Raw genomic sequence first — 18436 nt, forward strand, 5'->3', positions numbered from 1 at the left:
TTGTTTCAAAATCACCCTGAAATTTCTTTATTTTGGTTACCAAATTTAAAATAGATTATCCATTAAATGATAGGCTTGGAATATCAGTGTGAAAATGAAGGCGGATTATTGACCTGTCAAATGAAATACATGCAATAAGGGTTATGAATACTTTATATTCCACAATTTTGTTTTCACCCTCTGTGGTTTCGTTTTGTAGGAAATTGATGAGGCCTGTAAGAGAATAAAGCGTGAGGTTGATGACTTGGGCCCTGAAGTTGGAGATATTAAAATCATTCCATTGTACTCTACACTTCCACCCCAGCAGCAGCAACGCATTTTTGAGCCACCACCTCCAAAAAAACAAAATGGAGCAATTGGAAGAAAGGTAATATTAAATATTCCTTATAGTCTTTGATGATATAAAAGTTAGGAGATACCACATAAGAACAACTAAAGATGATTAAGTTGAGTGGTGACAGAAGTTTCTGTCCAGCCCGGTTGGTTCCTCTGCCCTTCAGTCCAAAACAAACAAACAAACAAAGGCTTATGTTAATTATAAAATGCTTGGTAGATGGCTCAGGCTTGTGTCTCTCTCTTAATTATTAACACATAACTATTAATCTGTGTATTCCCACATGTCCTTATCTTACTGGAGAGTGCTCGGGCAGTGTCTTACCTCCCAGCTAGCTACATGGCGTCTGTCTGGCAACTGTTCGCTGCCTCTCCCTTCCCAGAATTCCTAGTCTGCTGGCCCCGCCTATACTTCCTGGGCTTACCCAGCATTTACTCATCAACCAATAGGAAAAACGTGTACTCACAGCACACAGAAGAACATACCCATTGGTTGGGTGTCATGGTGTGTGTAATCCTCTTGCAGAGGAGGCAGGATAATGAATTTAAAATCAGCCTGGATTATGAATAAAACGTCCAGGAAAAGGCCAGTCTTGCTTAGTCTACATAGTGAGACCCTCTCTCCAGAAGAAAAACAACCATCACACACTAAGTTATGGATGAGTGATTGCACACAATAAAATAATCTCCATTTAACATGTGTTAGGGGTACGGGGATGTTTCTGTGAAATGAGGGTGGTGGTAGTGCACACCTTTAGTATCCCAACTCAGAAAACAGGCAGGTGGATCTCTGTCGGATGGAGACCAGCCTAGTCTCCCAAATGAGTCCAGTATAGCCAGGGCTGTTACACAAAGAAAACAAATTGCTTTCTCTCAGAGGCAGTGTGTTCTTAGCAGATGGAAGAGTACTTAACAGGAAAGAGGGGGTGATGGCCAAGTACTATTGTTGTCCTGTTAGATGTACAACACTAATACACTAATACTTTTTCATTTCAGTGCTTTGGCCCCTTCCTAGAACTTCTTGTAAGAAAATGGAATTTTAAGTTAATAAGTGTTACATGTTGACACAGACTTGCAAGCATTAATCACACTGAATAAATAATAGATTCTTTGAAGGCAGGAACCGGATTAATATTCGTTTGGTAGAGGGACATGTAATTGGCCTACGTATAGGAAGGAACAAGTGTACTCCTCTAAGGCACTGTGCTCAGTACGAGTTTCAGAATAAGCTAAGATGTTAAGATACTTTTTTGGGGGTGGGGTGGGGTGAGGTAGAAGGGGAGTGGCTGTTTGGAGACAGGGTTTCTCTTTGTAATTGCCCTGGTTGTCCTGGAACTCAGTCTGTAGACCAAGTTGGCTTCAAAGTCACAGAGGGGCACTTGCCCCTGCCTCCCGAATGCTGGGATTAAAGGCGTGTGCCACTACAGTTCAGCAAGGTTTGGGCATTAATGGTCTTGAAAATAGACTGCATTGTTGAAAAATAGTTCTGCTAATTTCTGACCTAACATGCTTCATTGGGTTGAAGTTCTCTTGTTAGAAGATGCTAATGCATTCCCTAGGACATGATAAAGCATTTCTGTGGTAGTTAGCTAGTATGCTGTCCGGGAAGAGCCAAAAGACTAATTTGTGGTGAGAATATTTGTATTTTGATGCCTATAGTTTTAAAATACTGATAGAAGCATGTCACTAAGCTCAAAATGTAGCAGGGTTAAGGAGAGAGATCTCCGTAGCTAGTCTGCTTGTATCTCTTTGTGTTGGAATATCAAGCTTGTTAATTAGCTCTGTTCTTTTCCGTTGCTTAACCTGTAGCTTACTGATTACAGAGCCTCAAAATACGGATTGTTCAAGTAAAAAGGGTGGCCCTTGAGATGATTCCATGGTTTTGAAGGGATGGTTATTGATCCATTGTTTGAAGATAGTGAACTGCACTAGCTAATAAATGACTTTGAATTGGAGTGGAACACCCCTCATGTTCTGGTGGCTTAAAATGCAAATTAGCTTAATTTAAATAGACTATAGTGACCAAACAGTATTCAAGCAGGGAAGTCCAAGCAACCTGGGTTCTATTTGAAGAGCGTTAGTGAACTAATTTAGAGGCTAGTTGTTGGGGGTAACTTAAAAATTTTAGTGCTGGTGCCAGCTGAGGACTTACTCTGTATTGTGGGTAATTTACCTAATATAGTTTCTTAGTCCTGAGCTTTTAATACCTTTCAGGTCTAGGTTTGAACACTTATCACAAAGTTATAGTCCCAGTGGTCCCATGCTGATTCAACATCAGTTTGTTTGTTGACTAGTGCCTAATTGGATGGTCAACTATTAATCTACATCAGATTTACTATTTACCTTACCTGGGGGGGGTGTAGACCAGCCCTATAAGCTATATCTCACATTCATTCATTCATTCATTTATTTAATTCAGTCATTCAATGCTTGTATGTGTTGTGTTATTTAGCTGCATCTGGCATTTTCAGATTTAGTGGTCAAGTCTACAGAAGAAATCTTTTAACTCTAATAATTGTTGTGAATTTTTGTTTCTAAAGCTACCTCTCATGGTTTTTAAATGCTTTCCTTTGCTGGTAGAGACCTCAGTGACTAACAAATGAAAAGCCTCCAGACTTGAAGGACTCAGTGAACACATTATGTGATTTGGTTTTTGCCTAGCAGCAGACACTTAACAAGTAGTGACATGAAATTTACTGGGTTACCATAACTCCTCTTTTTCTTAAACACTTGGAGGGTCATGTGTATATATACGTTTTTTTGTTTTTGTTTTTTTTTTCCACAGAGAAAATGTGTGTGTGTGTGTGTGTGTGTGTGTGTGTGTGTTTCAAGACAGGGTTTTTTGTAGCCTTTGGTTTCTTGGAACTAGTTCTGTAGAACAGACTGGTTGACCTTGAACTCACAGATCTGCCTCTGCCTCCTGAATGCTGGGATTTAACAAATACACTACCACTGCCCAGCTCTCCCCCCAAATATCTTTTCAGCCAATGTGATGAGCTCTAACAGGAAAGGGCAGATTCAATTTTCTGCATATTGCAAGAAGTGAGCCAAATGCAATATAATCGAAGCAAGGAACCCATCCATCTCCACAGTCTTGCTTTCCTGTGTTATTTACTTGTGGACATAGTAAACTTTAAATAATGGAAATTTTAGGAAAAAAATATAATGCACATGTCTTAGATTCTTAGTTATTTCAGCCACTTTTATATAGAAATATATTTAGTTGGGGCTGGTTTACAATTCAGAGGTTTAGTGGATTAACATGGCCTACAGAATAGTAGCACACAGGCAGACATGTGTTGGGGAGGTAGCGGAAGGCTTGAGCTTCTGAGACCTCAAAGCCCACCCTCGAGTGATGCACTTCGTCCACCAAAGCCACACCCTTTCGAGTGGGCCACACCTCCTGACTGTGCCACTCTACTCTGAGCCTGAGGGCCATTTTCCTTCCAGCCATCGCAGTCCAGCAGCATGGTGACAGTCCCACACCCAGTTCCCTTTTGCTCATAATGTGAACCTTCATCTGCCTTCGTCTGTTGATTCATCATATCCAGAGGGCATATGCTACTTGAATGTTGACTATCAGGTGATAAACAGTGCTATATTTTCTAATATAGATATTTTAATACCTAGAATTCTTAGAATTGATCACATCAAGAAAAATTTGCACATTGTATTTTATAATGTGAAAGGCACCTTTTTTTTTTTTTTTTTTTTAGTTTTTTTTTTTTGTTTGTTTGTTTTTTGTCTTTTCCGAGACAGTTTCTCTGAGTAGCTTTGGAACCTGCCCTGGCCTCAAACTCACAGAGATCTGCCTCCTCCTGTCTCCCGAGTGCTGGGATTAAAGGCATGTCACACCAACATCCGGCTCAGTGAAATACACTTAATATAACACAAAATAACTTTTTTTCTTGGGATTGTCTCAAATGTATTGAGAACTATGATCTTTTGATGAAGTCAAGAGTACATTTGATTTTTGGTAGTTTATGTGGCATTTAAAACATTAGATCTCTAATTTTGTTCCCCACAACTCTGTGTACTAGTCTAATATGTAGAGTTCTAAAAGCAATTTCACACTTAGGGATATTAATATTTTGACAGAGGCAGGTGGATCTCTGAGGTCTAGGCCAGCTTGGTCTGCAAAGCGAGTTCCAGGATAGCCTCCAAAGCTACAAAGAGAAACCGGTCTCAGAAAAGAAAACCCATACCTAAGCTGACCTTTTTTGTGGCTGGCTCCACTCTTCTGAGAAATTTTGTGTTAACTTTCAAGTCCTATGGTATAAAGCTATTTTATCTTCAGGTAGAAGATAATTCCCTTTTAATCTCAAGTCATTTCTTTGTCATTTGTACCTTCTATATCTATAATCTCATCTCATCTTCCAAATTATAAGCCTATAGGAACATACTTTGATGTATGTGTATCAGCTACTTGCATACATGTCTTCAAATGCCAATATTACGGTAATCAGCAGGAAACATCCACTTTTGTTTTTGTAGAAAAAATTTAACACCATTTCTCAAGTAAACCAGTTGCTCTCTTTTTTTCTCTTTGACTAAACGTGGTTCAAGTACTAGTCAAGTACTGAGATGAATGAACAAACTGGAACTAATCTCTGAAGACATTGTAAAATCTAGGAAAAACACGCAAACATGGGAAAAGACTCTCTTAAGAGCATGTGAATGCATGAGTAACTATTTACTGTTAGAATTTTTTTAGAATTACCAAGCAGTGCTTTGTATGAAGTAGACAACACACTCTTATTTTGTAAAACTTTCACATTTCATTGTGAGAACATGTCGGTTATTTTATGGCATTGTAACTTTCCTATCCCATTTAAAAAAAAAAATCTATGTGTTAAACTGCTTATTTTTTATTTCCTTTTGATGATACATTTCTATTTGGATAATTAATGTGATTGATAATCGAGTTGTTGATAAAATTGCTTTGTGGGATAAGCTGAAATTGCACTTTTAGTTTCTCTTTAAAGGTCTTAGTCATTGAAAAGGAATACTTGTCTTAGCTTTAAGTCATGGTAATTTTGCTTGCTTCCTAAATAGGTGGTTGTATCAACTAACATTGCAGAGACCTCTTTGACAATAGATGGTGTGGTGTTTGTGATTGACCCTGGATTTGCAAAGCAAAAGGTAACTGCCCTGGAGCTTACTCCATACAGTGTGAGGTTGGGGTGCTAAATGATTGCTCATCTTGTGGTTAAAATGATATTTAGGATTACTTCCCACATTTTGGAATTCAGTATCAAATTTCTAACATTACCCTTCTGTCTGGCTTTTGGGAATTAAAAGTGTGGTCAATAATAAATGTAGGACACCTCTGTCCCCATCATGTCCCAGTAGAAGGCTGCTTAGGCTCGCTCTCACGGAAGGAGGACAGTGGTGGTAAAGACGAAGAATACTACCACTTGTCAGTCAATAGTTGTTAAAGTGTTCTGTATTTTGTCATATATTTTAAATAAGTTAACATAATGTTATTGGTAGGCATATTATTAACAGAAAACTTTCTCATTAAAGTGAATGCATGTAACTTAACTAAGTTACTTACTGCCCATTCTTAACAACAGATGTTAAATTGCTATGTGTCCTTTCTTGGGGTAGGGAACAGGCAAAATTCTTGATTAAAGAATATGGCTAAGTTTAAGTTAAGGGAAACAGATGCTTGCCATCTGTACGTTAGAGATGTTTTAGCTTCAGTCTTTTGGAATGGTAGCCATAATGCCTGAAAGAAAGGTAGGTCATGAGATGAGCAGTTTTCATTGTGGGAACACATCATGGTCAGCAGAACTTTTATTTTGGCATTAATTGTGGCCTGTGAGTGATTGTATTGGGTTCAGCTTTGTCTTTTCCTGAAGAATCATTAATTGTTCCCATTCCAATAGGTATATAATCCTAGAATCAGAGTTGAGTCTCTTTTGGTGACAGCAATTAGTAAAGCCTCAGCTCAGCAAAGAGCCGGTCGAGCTGGACGTACCAGACCTGGGAAATGCTTCCGGCTTTACACAGAGAAAGCTTATAAAACAGAGATGCAGGTAAGGAGTAGTGCCATACCTTGTGTGTTTAGAAGAATAAATGTAATGTTCTAGTTGAAGGAGAGGAACTTTATTTCTGCTAACAATTTTAGAGCCTAAGCTCCTTATCTTTACCCCAAATGAGTTGATGGTATAACTTCATGATATATCTGCTTTAATTTTACCATTTCCAATTTAAGTAGCTAGTTCTAAAATAAACACATAGAAGGAATTGTAAGGAGCGGCCTGTTTTATTATTTATTTATTTATTTATTTATTTATTTATTTATTTATTATAATTCTCAAGTAGTTTTTCCCCATGAGATAGTTAGATACAAGCTTAATGCCAAAGCAAGAGGTTAAGTAGGCAGGGACCAAGGGTATTAAATTATTACAATAACACCTATTTTTCTTTTATTAGGATAATACCTATCCTGAGATTTTACGCTCTAATTTAGGATCAGTTGTATTGCAATTGAAGAAGCTTGGTATTGATGATTTGGTACATTTTGATTTTATGGACCCACCAGGTATGTCTTTAAACAAAAAAAAAAAAAAAGGACCTTTATCAGTTCTATTAACCAGATGTTTTTCTGTATCCTGTAGAGCATATTTTTGTGTATGTGTGTGTGTGTGTGTACACACACACACACACACATACATACAAATAAAATACAGTTTACTTTTTGCTTCCATCGTGCATTAAGATTGGGCTTACGGAACAGTATTAGAACTTTTAAAAAGGTGGCAGTCATGTGACTGGATAAGCCCCTCTAGATGTTAGTCTGGGAATTAGGTTAGCAGAATTACTGCTGGGGCATGCAAATGTAAAAACAGTAATATTTCTAATTGCTTATGAAAAAGTAATTTTCTGCTGGCCTCAGTCTTACTAAAGACATCCTTCAACTGATTTCTCCTGGCTTCTAAATGCAGGAGTTGCAGGTATTTGTCTCCATATCTGGCTTAAAAGTCATTTTAGTATCATGTTGTTTGCTATATCTATATTACTGAATTTGACAATATGAGTTCTGAATTGGGTTTAATATAGAGTGAAAAATGAGATCGCTTATAATAGTTTGCACTTTGTCATATTTTTGCTTACTTAAGACAACTTGTCTAATAAATTGCCTTTTCCCTTAGCTCCCGAAACTCTGATGAGAGCCCTAGAACTTTTGAATTATTTGGCTGCTTTAAATGATGATGGAGACCTGACTGAATTGGGATCCATGATGGCAGAGTTCCCTCTAGACCCACAGCTCGCTAAAATGGTTATTGCAAGTTGTGACTACAACTGTTCTAATGAGGTTCTGTCTATTACTGCTATGTTGTCAGGTAATAGGGGGGGATGGGCCAACACCCAGCTCTTCGGGGTTTGGGTGCACTAGCCCTTTGCTGCTTTTACTATGATTAGCACCATTATTCAGCATGCTAGTAGATTTCATAGCTGGTTTTAAGGAACTTTAGTTTGTTTCCTAAAATACCTTGTAAATAGCTTTATAAAAATCGTTACAAAAGTAAAAGTTTTTGTTCAAAATATAATAAAACATTGGCTCTATTGAGTACAAATAGAAATTGCAATAAGAATACATTTGAATGCAATTGTAACTGCAGTTTTCTGTAGATTCTTTAGTGCTATTTTAAAGGTTTCTTGAAAGTACAAAAACTTGGTTAGTTCAGTGAGCCTGTGTTACATTTAAATTGAGCCTTTCCTTAATATGTATGTGTACTTGGTGACAAATATGAGTTTCTGATTTAGTATCACATAGAAGTAGTAATGTATAATTTGGGGCTTAAAAATCAAAATCTGATTTTGATACTCCTACAATGGCAGAAAAACACTTGGTTAAAGAAATACAACTTCTTGATACGCTTGATAATTTTAAAAAAAAGTAGATACTACATTGAGAAAATAGTGCTATTTCTTAGTGTCAATGAAACTTAATCTGATTTGGAAATTAGATTTCCAGAAAGGAGAAGAAATATTGAAAAAAATGATTTTTCTTTAAAAGCTAAAAATAGAAAATAAAAATACTAATAATCAAAACACTGTATACTACTAGTATTAGTACTGGAGAGACCTGACTTCTAATTGTAGAGTGGTTTATTGGCCCTGATTACTCTTAATGCCATAAATTCAAAACCTATGGAATTAAAGAATAATTAAGCTTTCTAAATATAAAGTTATGGTGTAGTTCAGATGTATGGTAAATTCTAAAGGTGTGACTTTTATTTAAGAAGTAGCTAAATGTTTTCTTGCAGAGTTATGACTGATCAGACTCAGAGCAGATGGGCAGGGCAGTACCAATGCTTTAAATAAATTGTCTCACTTACAGAGGTGGTGGTAGGCTGTTGTCTGCCTTGCTTAGGTTTCGTTATATTCTCCCAGTTGTATATCTCCCGTGAGTTTAGGTTTTAGAGGAAAGTTGGGACAAGAATTACTAGTGTGCTTGTCTATTATCTGACAGTATTTTTTTCTTTTCTGTAGGTTCTCATATCAGGCATAGTAAACAGTCCTGTTTTATTTAGAATATTAGTTGGTCATTGTGAGAGTGAACTCAGTCAGCTAGACCTTAGTGTTTATGTGAAGTAGGAATTAAGGGTAATAGTTTACTGGTGGTTGTCTTTTGAGTATCAAGAGGTTGATGGTACAGTGGTTTTTAAACAGGCCATGTCTGGATAGTGTTAAAATTTCCGTGAGGGAGAAGTCATGCTAAAAAGCAGTTAGAGCTTGTGAAGCTTTGTCAGTCGGTTTGAGGTTCTGAGTTAGAAACCAGAGGCTTATGGGGCTCTGCGTTTCCCCATTCAACTCTGGTGGCTATTTCATGTTAGTGTTTAGAGCTGTGAGATGCTTCTGTACTTAGGAGTTACCTTGCTTCAATTATATTAAGCATGATTGCATTGATGTCTTTATTTGGCTACTTGGCATCTTTAAAGGGGAAAACGGTATGGGAAAGAGTAATTTGATACTGTATTTGATCTCATTGTTGATTATTCCCATTATCGTCTATCTGGTCTGATAACTCATTTTTATTGGTAAGGTTATAAAAGCTTCAAAATATGTTGAAAAGTCCCAAGCTTGTTAATTTATTTTGATACTGCTTTTTATAACTATGGAATTGCTAAAGTGAATTAAGGAAGCTTGTATTTCAAAAAATGTAGTGCATACTTTTAACAACTTAAAAGCTTGTGAATTAATCTTGAGGTGCTAAACAACTACTGTAGTTCAATATTTTGATGACCCTTGAAGTATTGACTGTTTCAGACAATTGTCAACTCTTTAATATTGAATTTACTTTTATATTGAGGGTTTGACTTCATTTTTTTTTTAACTTGGGGCTATTTACTGATTTTTTTTAAAAATAAAAATGCTGCTACGTTAAATTATTTATCCCAGCCTTGAAAATTCTTAAGGTGGTTTAACCTTCCACCACTAATGCTATCAAACCCAAGATTTCTTGAATCTTTTCTTTTTTCCCTCTTTTTATGTTTACATATGCTTTGCTCACCGGTGCTAATAGTGATACCCACCAGTTGGTAATAGCCACAGATTTAGGAAAACAATTCTGATAGAAATGTGGCAGTAGAGTGCAAAGTTGTTTCAGTCATTCGGTGGGCACGCACAGCGTCCTATCTACAGCCGCTCAGTGGGTTGAATGGATGGCCTTTTGAAAAATTAGTTAACTAAAAGGCTATTGACACCATATTTCTGGTTATTGGTAGAGCTATCAGCACTGGTTTTTGAAATAAGTTGAGCTTTGAAGTAACTGATGGCCTTCAGAATAGCTGTTTTGATGCCTACTTTTAGATCTAGATAAAATAATCAGGTACTCTGTAGCTTTGAAACCCTCTTGTCTTACAGATGTGGTTAGGTGATGTACCAAATCAAGGTAGTAAACAGTCCAAGATGCAGTTGGAGGCCATCCTGCCCTGCCCTATGCTCTGTGAACTGACCTAGCTAGGCCTTGTTCCTCTATCTGTGAATGCGTGACTCATCGATATGGGCGTTTGTGTTGGGCCCATACCAACCTTGTTTAGTCCCACAGTGTTTTGTTCGCCCCACGGAGGCCAAGAAAGCTGCAGATGAGGCCAAGATGAGATTTGCCCACATAGATGGAGATCATCTGACACTGCTGAATGTCTACCATGCTTTTAAACAAAGTAAGTAAGATGAGATTGAAGGCACCCTTTTGTCTAGGTGCTTCATCTCTCTCTAATTTATTATCTGTGACAACTTTACATTAGAAACCCAGAGGTAGGTCTGTTAGAAAAACTCCTGACTAGCATTTGAAATAGAGTTGCCAATCTTTTCTAAAATTGATTACCTAATAAAAGGGAAAGATGAGCAATCACAGAAAAGTTGAGAAATACAGTAATGAAACTGGGACCTGTATAAATTGAGTGCTAACAGAAAAATTGTTATGTTTTGTGTTTTATTTCTATGTATTGTATATCTTTCTATAATTTTTTATTACACAATAATTACTAGCAGTTTCATAATAAAACCAACAAATTGAATGGACAATAGGTTTGAGTTACTGTTTTCAGTCAAACTGTAAGTGGACTGTAAACGTGAAGGGGAAAGCTCATCTGTATTGTTTCTCACTGAAACTGGAAAGCATTAGGCTATTGGTTGGCATAAGCCTTTCATCCCAGCTTTCGGGAGGCAGAGACAGGTGGTTCTTTAAGAGTTGAGGACAACCTGGGCCACACAGAGAAACTCTGTCTCAGAAACCAAACCAACCAAACAAACAAATAAAAAACCTGCCCACTAAGTAGCTACCAGAAAAGGAGTGGTAAGCCTCAGTTGTTATTCAGGCCTGTTTTAATACTCTGTGTCTTTGTATTGCAGCACATATATTTGATAACAGACATTTTCAAAAGTAGGATAGCTAACCTTTATTCAGTGACTGCTGCCTTTTAAAATACAAACTTGAAAATGTTTTTCCAGATCACCGTACCACTACTTGTTTATTTCATACCCTGTTTATTGAGTCTCAGATTTTTATTTTGTTAATTAAAACATTGAGTTCATTGGACTTAAATTGTGCTTTAAATACTAGCCAAGGTATTTTTCATTGTGGACTATGGATAATATGGGAAATCTTAAGGTGTCTTGTTAATAACATTTTAATATCTGTACAGTATCTACAGACAATTAAATGTTGTAACACCTTTGTGTGTGGGAGGCTTCAATCTAATATATAGTTGGCTTGCCTTTGAGTATGAGAATAGCTCTTAACATTATAAGAAGTAGGCAGCATTACTTTTAGATTTGCATTGTCTCATTAGTTATTATCAATTTAGAAACATGGTGACACTTATCTTAACAAACTTATCTGGTTGGTGAGTTGGCTCGTAAGTAGTATTGAATTTAGGTAACACTCCCTTAGTGAGTACCGAGACAGCAGGCCTGTTTAACCACACCCAGGTCCTGTTAGTCTTTGACTCCCTTAGTGAGCACCTCTACAACCCAGGTCCTGTTAGTCTTTGATGTTTGACTTCTAAATGAGAAACTTGGGGGAGGTGGGAGCTACAACATTCTTAGGGTGTGCAAATCAACAATAGCTTAATTTAGAGATGTTCATTGCCCAACTTTTGGTCATACTTTTAATATGAAGTTGTATTTCATTCTCTTGCTTACTCTTTATTCTGCAATGGCAATGTGTTCTATAATAAAGAACCTGTCTGCTTATTTGTGTTGAAGACAGAGTTGCACATTATAGTTGCTTGAATTCCAGCACCAAGGACAAAACAATATACCACAGATGTCATAGTAGCTGAGGAAGTTTTTAGTGCTTGTTTTCCTTCACACTTTTCCCACTTTACAACCCTTTTCGTCTTATTTATCAATGTCAAAGGATCTGTGAATCAGATGGTGATTCTTTCATGACTGCCATTAAAAGCAGGTCTCACTCCGAAAGGATCCTTTTCCTTTTATACAGTTACTACCTTTTGAGCTTTGAGATGATTAATACTGGGTTGGTTGAAAGTTTTTCAAGAAATCATTAGTACAGAAATACCTTATTTTTCTTAATCATACATGTGGCTAAATTATTCATACTTGACATACTTATTCATAGGCCTTGGAGGACACATGACAAAAGCTTGCTTGTAAATTGCTGTGCCATGTGTGTCACAGTCAGCTTAGCATCTCAGTTCAGGCACAGTTAGAAGACATCATGCTAGTTGTTTGAAGTTCACTTCATTACTTAATGTTGTATTTGGTTTTCTTTAGTTAAGGTTGTGATTTCTTTGAAAATGAGCAAAACCTGGCATTTTACCAAGTTCTCTGAGTCTACCAGTGTCTAATAATCCCTTGTTGGAAACAGCCAGGTGGTTGTTAATAGGTAAATAATTCAATTTGCTAAGAACCATTGATTCAAAGTCGCTTTGCCATCTATTACTCAGAAACCTTAATACTGTTTCTTTGAATTCATTTTAATTAGGCTTATTGTTTGTTTTTAAGAAAAGTTGGTAATACCCAACTTATTTAGAGAAAATGATATATAGAATTTTTTCTCTTAGGTTGTTTAATGCTTTTTTCTTATTAAGTATTGTCTGTCTGTCTGTCTGTCTGTCTCTGTCTGTGGATGCAAGTACCCTAGGAGATCAGAGGCTTCAGATCCCCTGGAGCTGGAGCTAAAGGTGTCCCAATGTGGATACTAGGAACCAACATCTTGTCCTCTGTTAAGGCAGTCCACACTCTTAACCACTTAGCTATCTCTCTAGCCCTGTAGCCATATATATATATATATATGTATGTATGTATGTATGTATGTATGTATGTATATGTATATGTATATGTATATGTATATGTAGTTGCATTCCAGAATTTTCTGCTGTGTGGATGATTCATGGTTCTCTCTTTTTCTTTCCCCTCAATTTTTAGATCATGAATCTGTTCAGTGGTGTTATGACAACTTCATTAACTACCGGTCCCTGATGTCTGCAGACAATGTACGCCAGCAGCTATCAAGAATTATGGACAGATTTAATTTGCCTCGTCGAAGTACTGATTTTACAAGCAGGGACTATTATATTAATATAAGGAAAGCGTTGGTTACTGGGTATTTTATGCAGGTAAGTAGCTAGATCAAGATTCCATAATTAAGCATTCATGTATTATTTGCTTTTTACTAAGCTTACTAGTTTGGTTTGAATTGAAGAATATGTATACAAATTGGTTCTAAGCCAGGCATTGGTGACTCATGCCTTTAATCCTAGCACTTGGGAGGCAGAGACTCTGAATTTGAGGACAGCCTGGTCTACAAAACGAGTTCTAGGAGAAACCCTGTCTCAAAGAAAGAAGAAGAAAAAAAAAGTTTCTAAATGTTATCTAGTTTCATTGAAGGAGTTAGTGTGTGTAGAATTGTGTTTAATGAGTAATAAGTTAGTTCCTTGAATACTAATAAGCTAGCAAAGTTACAAGTTATTTGTCTGGATATAATTTTAGAAATATTTGCTTTTGTTACTTGAGTCTTTGTTATAACAAATGGATATGTTGGCCATTTTCATGTATAAATAAGAGTTTCAACCCTTGACTTTGGATGAATGTTTTAAGGTTTCTCAAAGTCTTGGAAATGTATTATCATATGACCATCAAAATTAAATCATTAAATGCATGAATCCATAAGTATCCACATTTAATGTTTTATATATATATGTACCTGTATATATGTATACATACATGTATATGTGTATTTAAATATATGCATATCATGTAGGTGCTGGGAATCGAGCTCAGGTCCTCTGGAAGCTAGTTTTCTAGTCATCTCACCAGCCCCTGTGTCTCCCCAACTAAATAACTACGTTTATTTTGTATTTCTACACAGTGTCCATTGTTATTTATAACAAACTTGGACACTGCAAAATCCAAGTATCTTTTGATTTAAGCCATTTGTAATTTTTCCTTCTCATATACTGTATTTTAAAAGTTTTTGGAAGTGGGATTAAAAAAAATAACCCAGATGAATATCCTGAACACTTTGTAACATTTAGTTTTATTATGTATGGGTGTTTTATCTGCATGTGTGTCTGGACCACCTGCACGCCTGGTGCAGATGAAGGTATCAGATCGTTAGCTTAGTGAGTTGTGGACCGCCATGTGGGTGCTGCGAATTAGACCCAAGTCGTTTGGAAGAGTAGCCAGTACTCTTCACTGCTAAGCCACCTCTCCAGCTCCTGAAATTTTATTTTAAGGGTCAGGTAAATCAAAATGATACTTGTAAGTTCAAAATACATTGATCTAGCACATGTTTGGTTTCTTTTTTTTTTTTTTTTTTTTTTTTTTTTTTTTTTGAATATTTCTTAAACTAAGTGAAGTGGCCTCAAAGCCATCTGTTCAGTAGCTAGAAGTAATCAAGATGCATTTGGTTTTGTGATCTAAGACCAAAGGAGATTCTGTGAAGTATCTATCCAAAGTGTCAAGAAAAGTAGGCTTGTGATTTTGTTAGAAAGGGTCTTACAAAAGGGTGATATTGAACACTAGTGGACCCTTTGCCTTTACCATCCAGGTGCTAGGATTGCACATGTGTGTGGTTTCTAGCTTGGAAGAATGCTTATTGCAGTATATAATACAGTCAAGAATTAATGCTTTTTCTCCAGACATAATTATATTCTCAATACTTAATTTATAACTAGCTTTTCTTTTATATTTCTTAAATTTGCTTTTCTCTTTCTCTCTCCCCCCTCCCTCTCTCCACACACACACACACACACACACACACACACACACACACACACACACACAAAGCTGTGCTTTAGAACTATAGTATCAGGCTGGAGAGATGGCTCAGAAGAGCAATGGTTTGCTCTTCCAGAGGTCCTAAGTTCAATTCTCAGCAACCATATGGTGGTTCATAACCATCTATAGATGGATTTGATGCCCTCTTCTGGCATAAAGGCATACATGGAGACAAAGTACTCGTGTGTGTGTGTGTGTGTGTGTGTGTGTGTGTGTGTGTGTGTGTGTATCTGTCTCTTTCAATTAGTCTATCAGTCTATCTAGTCTATCATCTATGGAAAAAAGGAACTGTAGTATTTCAGCTCCTATTCTAGGAAGCACCAACAAAGGTTACCTGGCACATAGTAGTATGTATTCAGTATAAATATTTACTGAATGCCATTAATGATTGACATAGAATTGGAAAGGCAAACATTCTTGACATCTGTTATTTGGTAGACGTTAACATGGCACCAGTATAAGTATATTATTAGCAAAAGAAATATGGGGAATAATTATGTGACCTCTGTTTCCATGCTTTTTTTCTTGTTGTTTCCTTTGAGTTTGCTGTTTTCTGTTCACTTGGGTTTCTTCACCTTAGTTATGAATGGTGATACTTGCCTACTCTTAGCTGGTTGTGATGTTAAAGAGCCCTGTCCAGATATGTCTGAGATAGGAAGGGACATGTAGTAGATAATAGGCTGTGTGTGCTCATCAGATCTGTCAGGGCCTCCTAGTTCTTGCCCTGGCGACATGGTAACAGCCATAAATGGATATGCCTGTGTTAGTAAGACTTAGGAGTACTGAACATTGACTTGTGTGGGACTTGTCTTTGCTTTACAAAACACCTTTTTGTAAATGACCTTTGAATAAAGGAAGATGGCTTAGTGGTTAAGAGTACTGAGGACCCAGTTCAAGTCTTAGTACACACGTAACAGCGTAACAGCTAAAAGCAGTCTGTTACTCCAGTTCCAAGGGGATCCAGCATCCTCTTCTGACCTTAAGCAGCCACACATGTGATAACACAGGCATGCCGACAGAACCTGCATGTGTGTGCAAAACCTTTAAAAAAAAAAAAAAAAAGCCTGAGTCTACCTATTTTCTTTAAGTATCACACTGTTTTGTAACTGTCTCACTAGAAGCACTGTTACGGTTACTGTTTTGCTTTCAGGTTGCGCATTTAGAACGAACAGGGCATTACCTAACTGTGAAAGATAACCAGGTGGTCCAGTTGCATCCCTCCACTGTGCTTGACCACAAGCCCGAATGGGTGCTCTATAATGAGTTTGTGCTGACGACAAAGAATTACATCCGGACGTGTACAGACATCAAGCCCGAATGGTGAGCATGCTTTGGTTTCCAATTTCAGTTTCAGGACTTTGCTGTGGATTGAATGTGACTCTGATTGGGAGTAGATACAGCCTTCTCTGCTTATTGCATAGCTTGGTTCTCTCAGCTAGGTGTGTACATTCCTACGTAGACTTCTGGGATCTACGTAATATGACGGATTTGTACATAGTATGATGGGGTTTTAGTCTTTTGGGGGGCTGAGAGGGAAGGGATTTTTGGTGTGGGCAGAGACGTGGGCGTGATTCTGGTGCCATTTTGTATAGTCTCTGGTTATAGATGTTTGTCTTGTTTTACTATTTTAAGTATTTTATTTGGCCTTAGTTATTTATTAAATGTTGGCATTTTTGGACTTATGCGAAGATAAAAATTACATCAAGTTGTATCTTAGTGTACTAGCTTCTAAAAGTTATAATACAACTGACTTCATTTTTTAGCAAAATGTCACCTTGTGATTCCTCCCCCACCCTCCCATCCACTCAGCATTTTATAAGTTATGGTGATGTCAGCCCAGAGTTGACTGGAAGCCATTTGTGTTATGTGTGCTCACTTAAAATATGTAGAAAATTAGTATTTTCTAGGTTTTGTGTTTTGTTGAGGGGGAAATGTATAGTCAGTCTTTATTGTTCTTTTTAAAACATTGAGAATGAGAAGATGAAGTCTTTGACTATCAAAATAGTTTGTGGAACATGTCACATTTCTAAAACTTAAAATATGGGTCAAAGTAGTGTGTCCCAATGAAACATTTCAGAGCTTTGTATTATTTTCATAGTATGCAACTATATAAATAAATAAATATTTTGAAAATTCTGATACTTTTTCAAGTTGATAAATTCAACAGAAAATTTGTATTTTTACTAAGCTGACGTTTCTAAAAGTTTATAATAATGTGAGTTTATATTCTTACCCTTGACTTGTTTATGAACATAAGCCTTTATTCAGCAGTTATACAATTAATTCCTAACTTATTAGCAACTCTTGTACTCACTTGAAGTCTTGATTTCACAACTTTTCCCTCCCCCCTTCTGGACAGGTTGGTGAAAATTGCCCCTCAATATTATGACATGAGCAATTTCCCACAGTGTGAGGCAAAGAGACAGTTGGACCGCATTATTGCCAAGCTTCAATCCAAGGAATATTCACAGTACTGAATTCAATGCTTAGAACTGAAGTTATTCAGAGGACAGCTTTAAAAGATGAATGAAGTCAAGTTCAAGTTGTGCTCTTCATGTTGGTTCAATAATGGCCTTTATTTGAAAGCTTTTTAATTTTTCTTTACAGTAAATATTCCATTCTGATTTCATAAATTAAACATTTATGGCTCCCTTTTGTGTTGACACTGTAGCTCATACTGGAAAAGTCGATCAATGTTTTGCAGTTTATTGAAAGTAGTTCTATATATAACAATGTTACAAGCATTTCTTTAGAAATGGTTGAAAATGCTTCTAAAATGTGATTATCGACCATGGTATGCATGATCGTTGTAATTGTTGACATTCCTTTTAGAAGTTGTGAAATGTTACAACTTGTGCTTATGTAGACACAATCTTCTGTCTCCGTACAGAGGCACTGACTTCAATAAAGTCTATTTATACTAATCTTGGCCCAAGTCTTTTGGTATCTTTTATTCTAGTCTCTAAGTATAGCAGCTGCTTTCCCAAGGGTTGGGGCTTTTCTTTTCAGTAATTACACTGTTACCACATGTTTAGCATTTTGGAAAGGAGCGTTCCTTAGGTGCGGTAGTCATTAAGCCAGGTTCTCAGGCGCATAGTGTAGCGCTTTGTCAGGTTAATCGCTGTGTGGTCTAATGGGGGACAGTGTGTAATAGTTTTTGAAATTGGATCCCCAGAGACAGAATAATGGAAGAATGGCTTTCTTCTCATTCTTCTTAAAGTTCATTTCATAAGGCTGCTCATTTATTTCCTTGTTTAATGCATTTTTGTCCCATCTTATTATACTCAAATGGACAGTGTAAGCACTCCAACTCCTAACACATGTTTATTTGTATTGGATA

The 18436-nt window shown here is 36.8% G+C and overlaps 1 protein-coding gene across 1 annotated transcript in view; it reads left to right on the forward strand.

Moving 5' to 3' along the window:
- Positions 1-18020, forward strand: part of Dhx15 (DEAH-box helicase 15) — a 41217-nt gene extending 23197 nt beyond the window's left edge. The window contains exons 6-14 of the mRNA XM_051174094.1: positions 200-367; positions 5389-5475; positions 6225-6374; positions 6775-6883; positions 7494-7685; positions 10389-10511; positions 13243-13433; positions 16247-16416; positions 17456-18020. Coding sequence (XP_051030051.1) covers positions 200-367; positions 5389-5475; positions 6225-6374; positions 6775-6883; positions 7494-7685; positions 10389-10511; positions 13243-13433; positions 16247-16416; positions 17456-17573 — 1308 coding nt within the window. The 3' untranslated portion in view covers positions 17574-18020. The remainder of the gene's footprint in view (positions 1-199; positions 368-5388; positions 5476-6224; positions 6375-6774; positions 6884-7493; positions 7686-10388; positions 10512-13242; positions 13434-16246; positions 16417-17455) is intronic.
- Positions 18021-18436: the final 416 nt, after the last annotated feature.

Source organism: Phodopus roborovskii, unplaced genomic scaffold, assembly GCF_943737965.1.
Source record: "Phodopus roborovskii unplaced genomic scaffold, PHOROB, whole genome shotgun sequence".
Classification (NCBI taxonomy): Eukaryota; Metazoa; Chordata; class Mammalia; order Rodentia; family Cricetidae; genus Phodopus; species Phodopus roborovskii.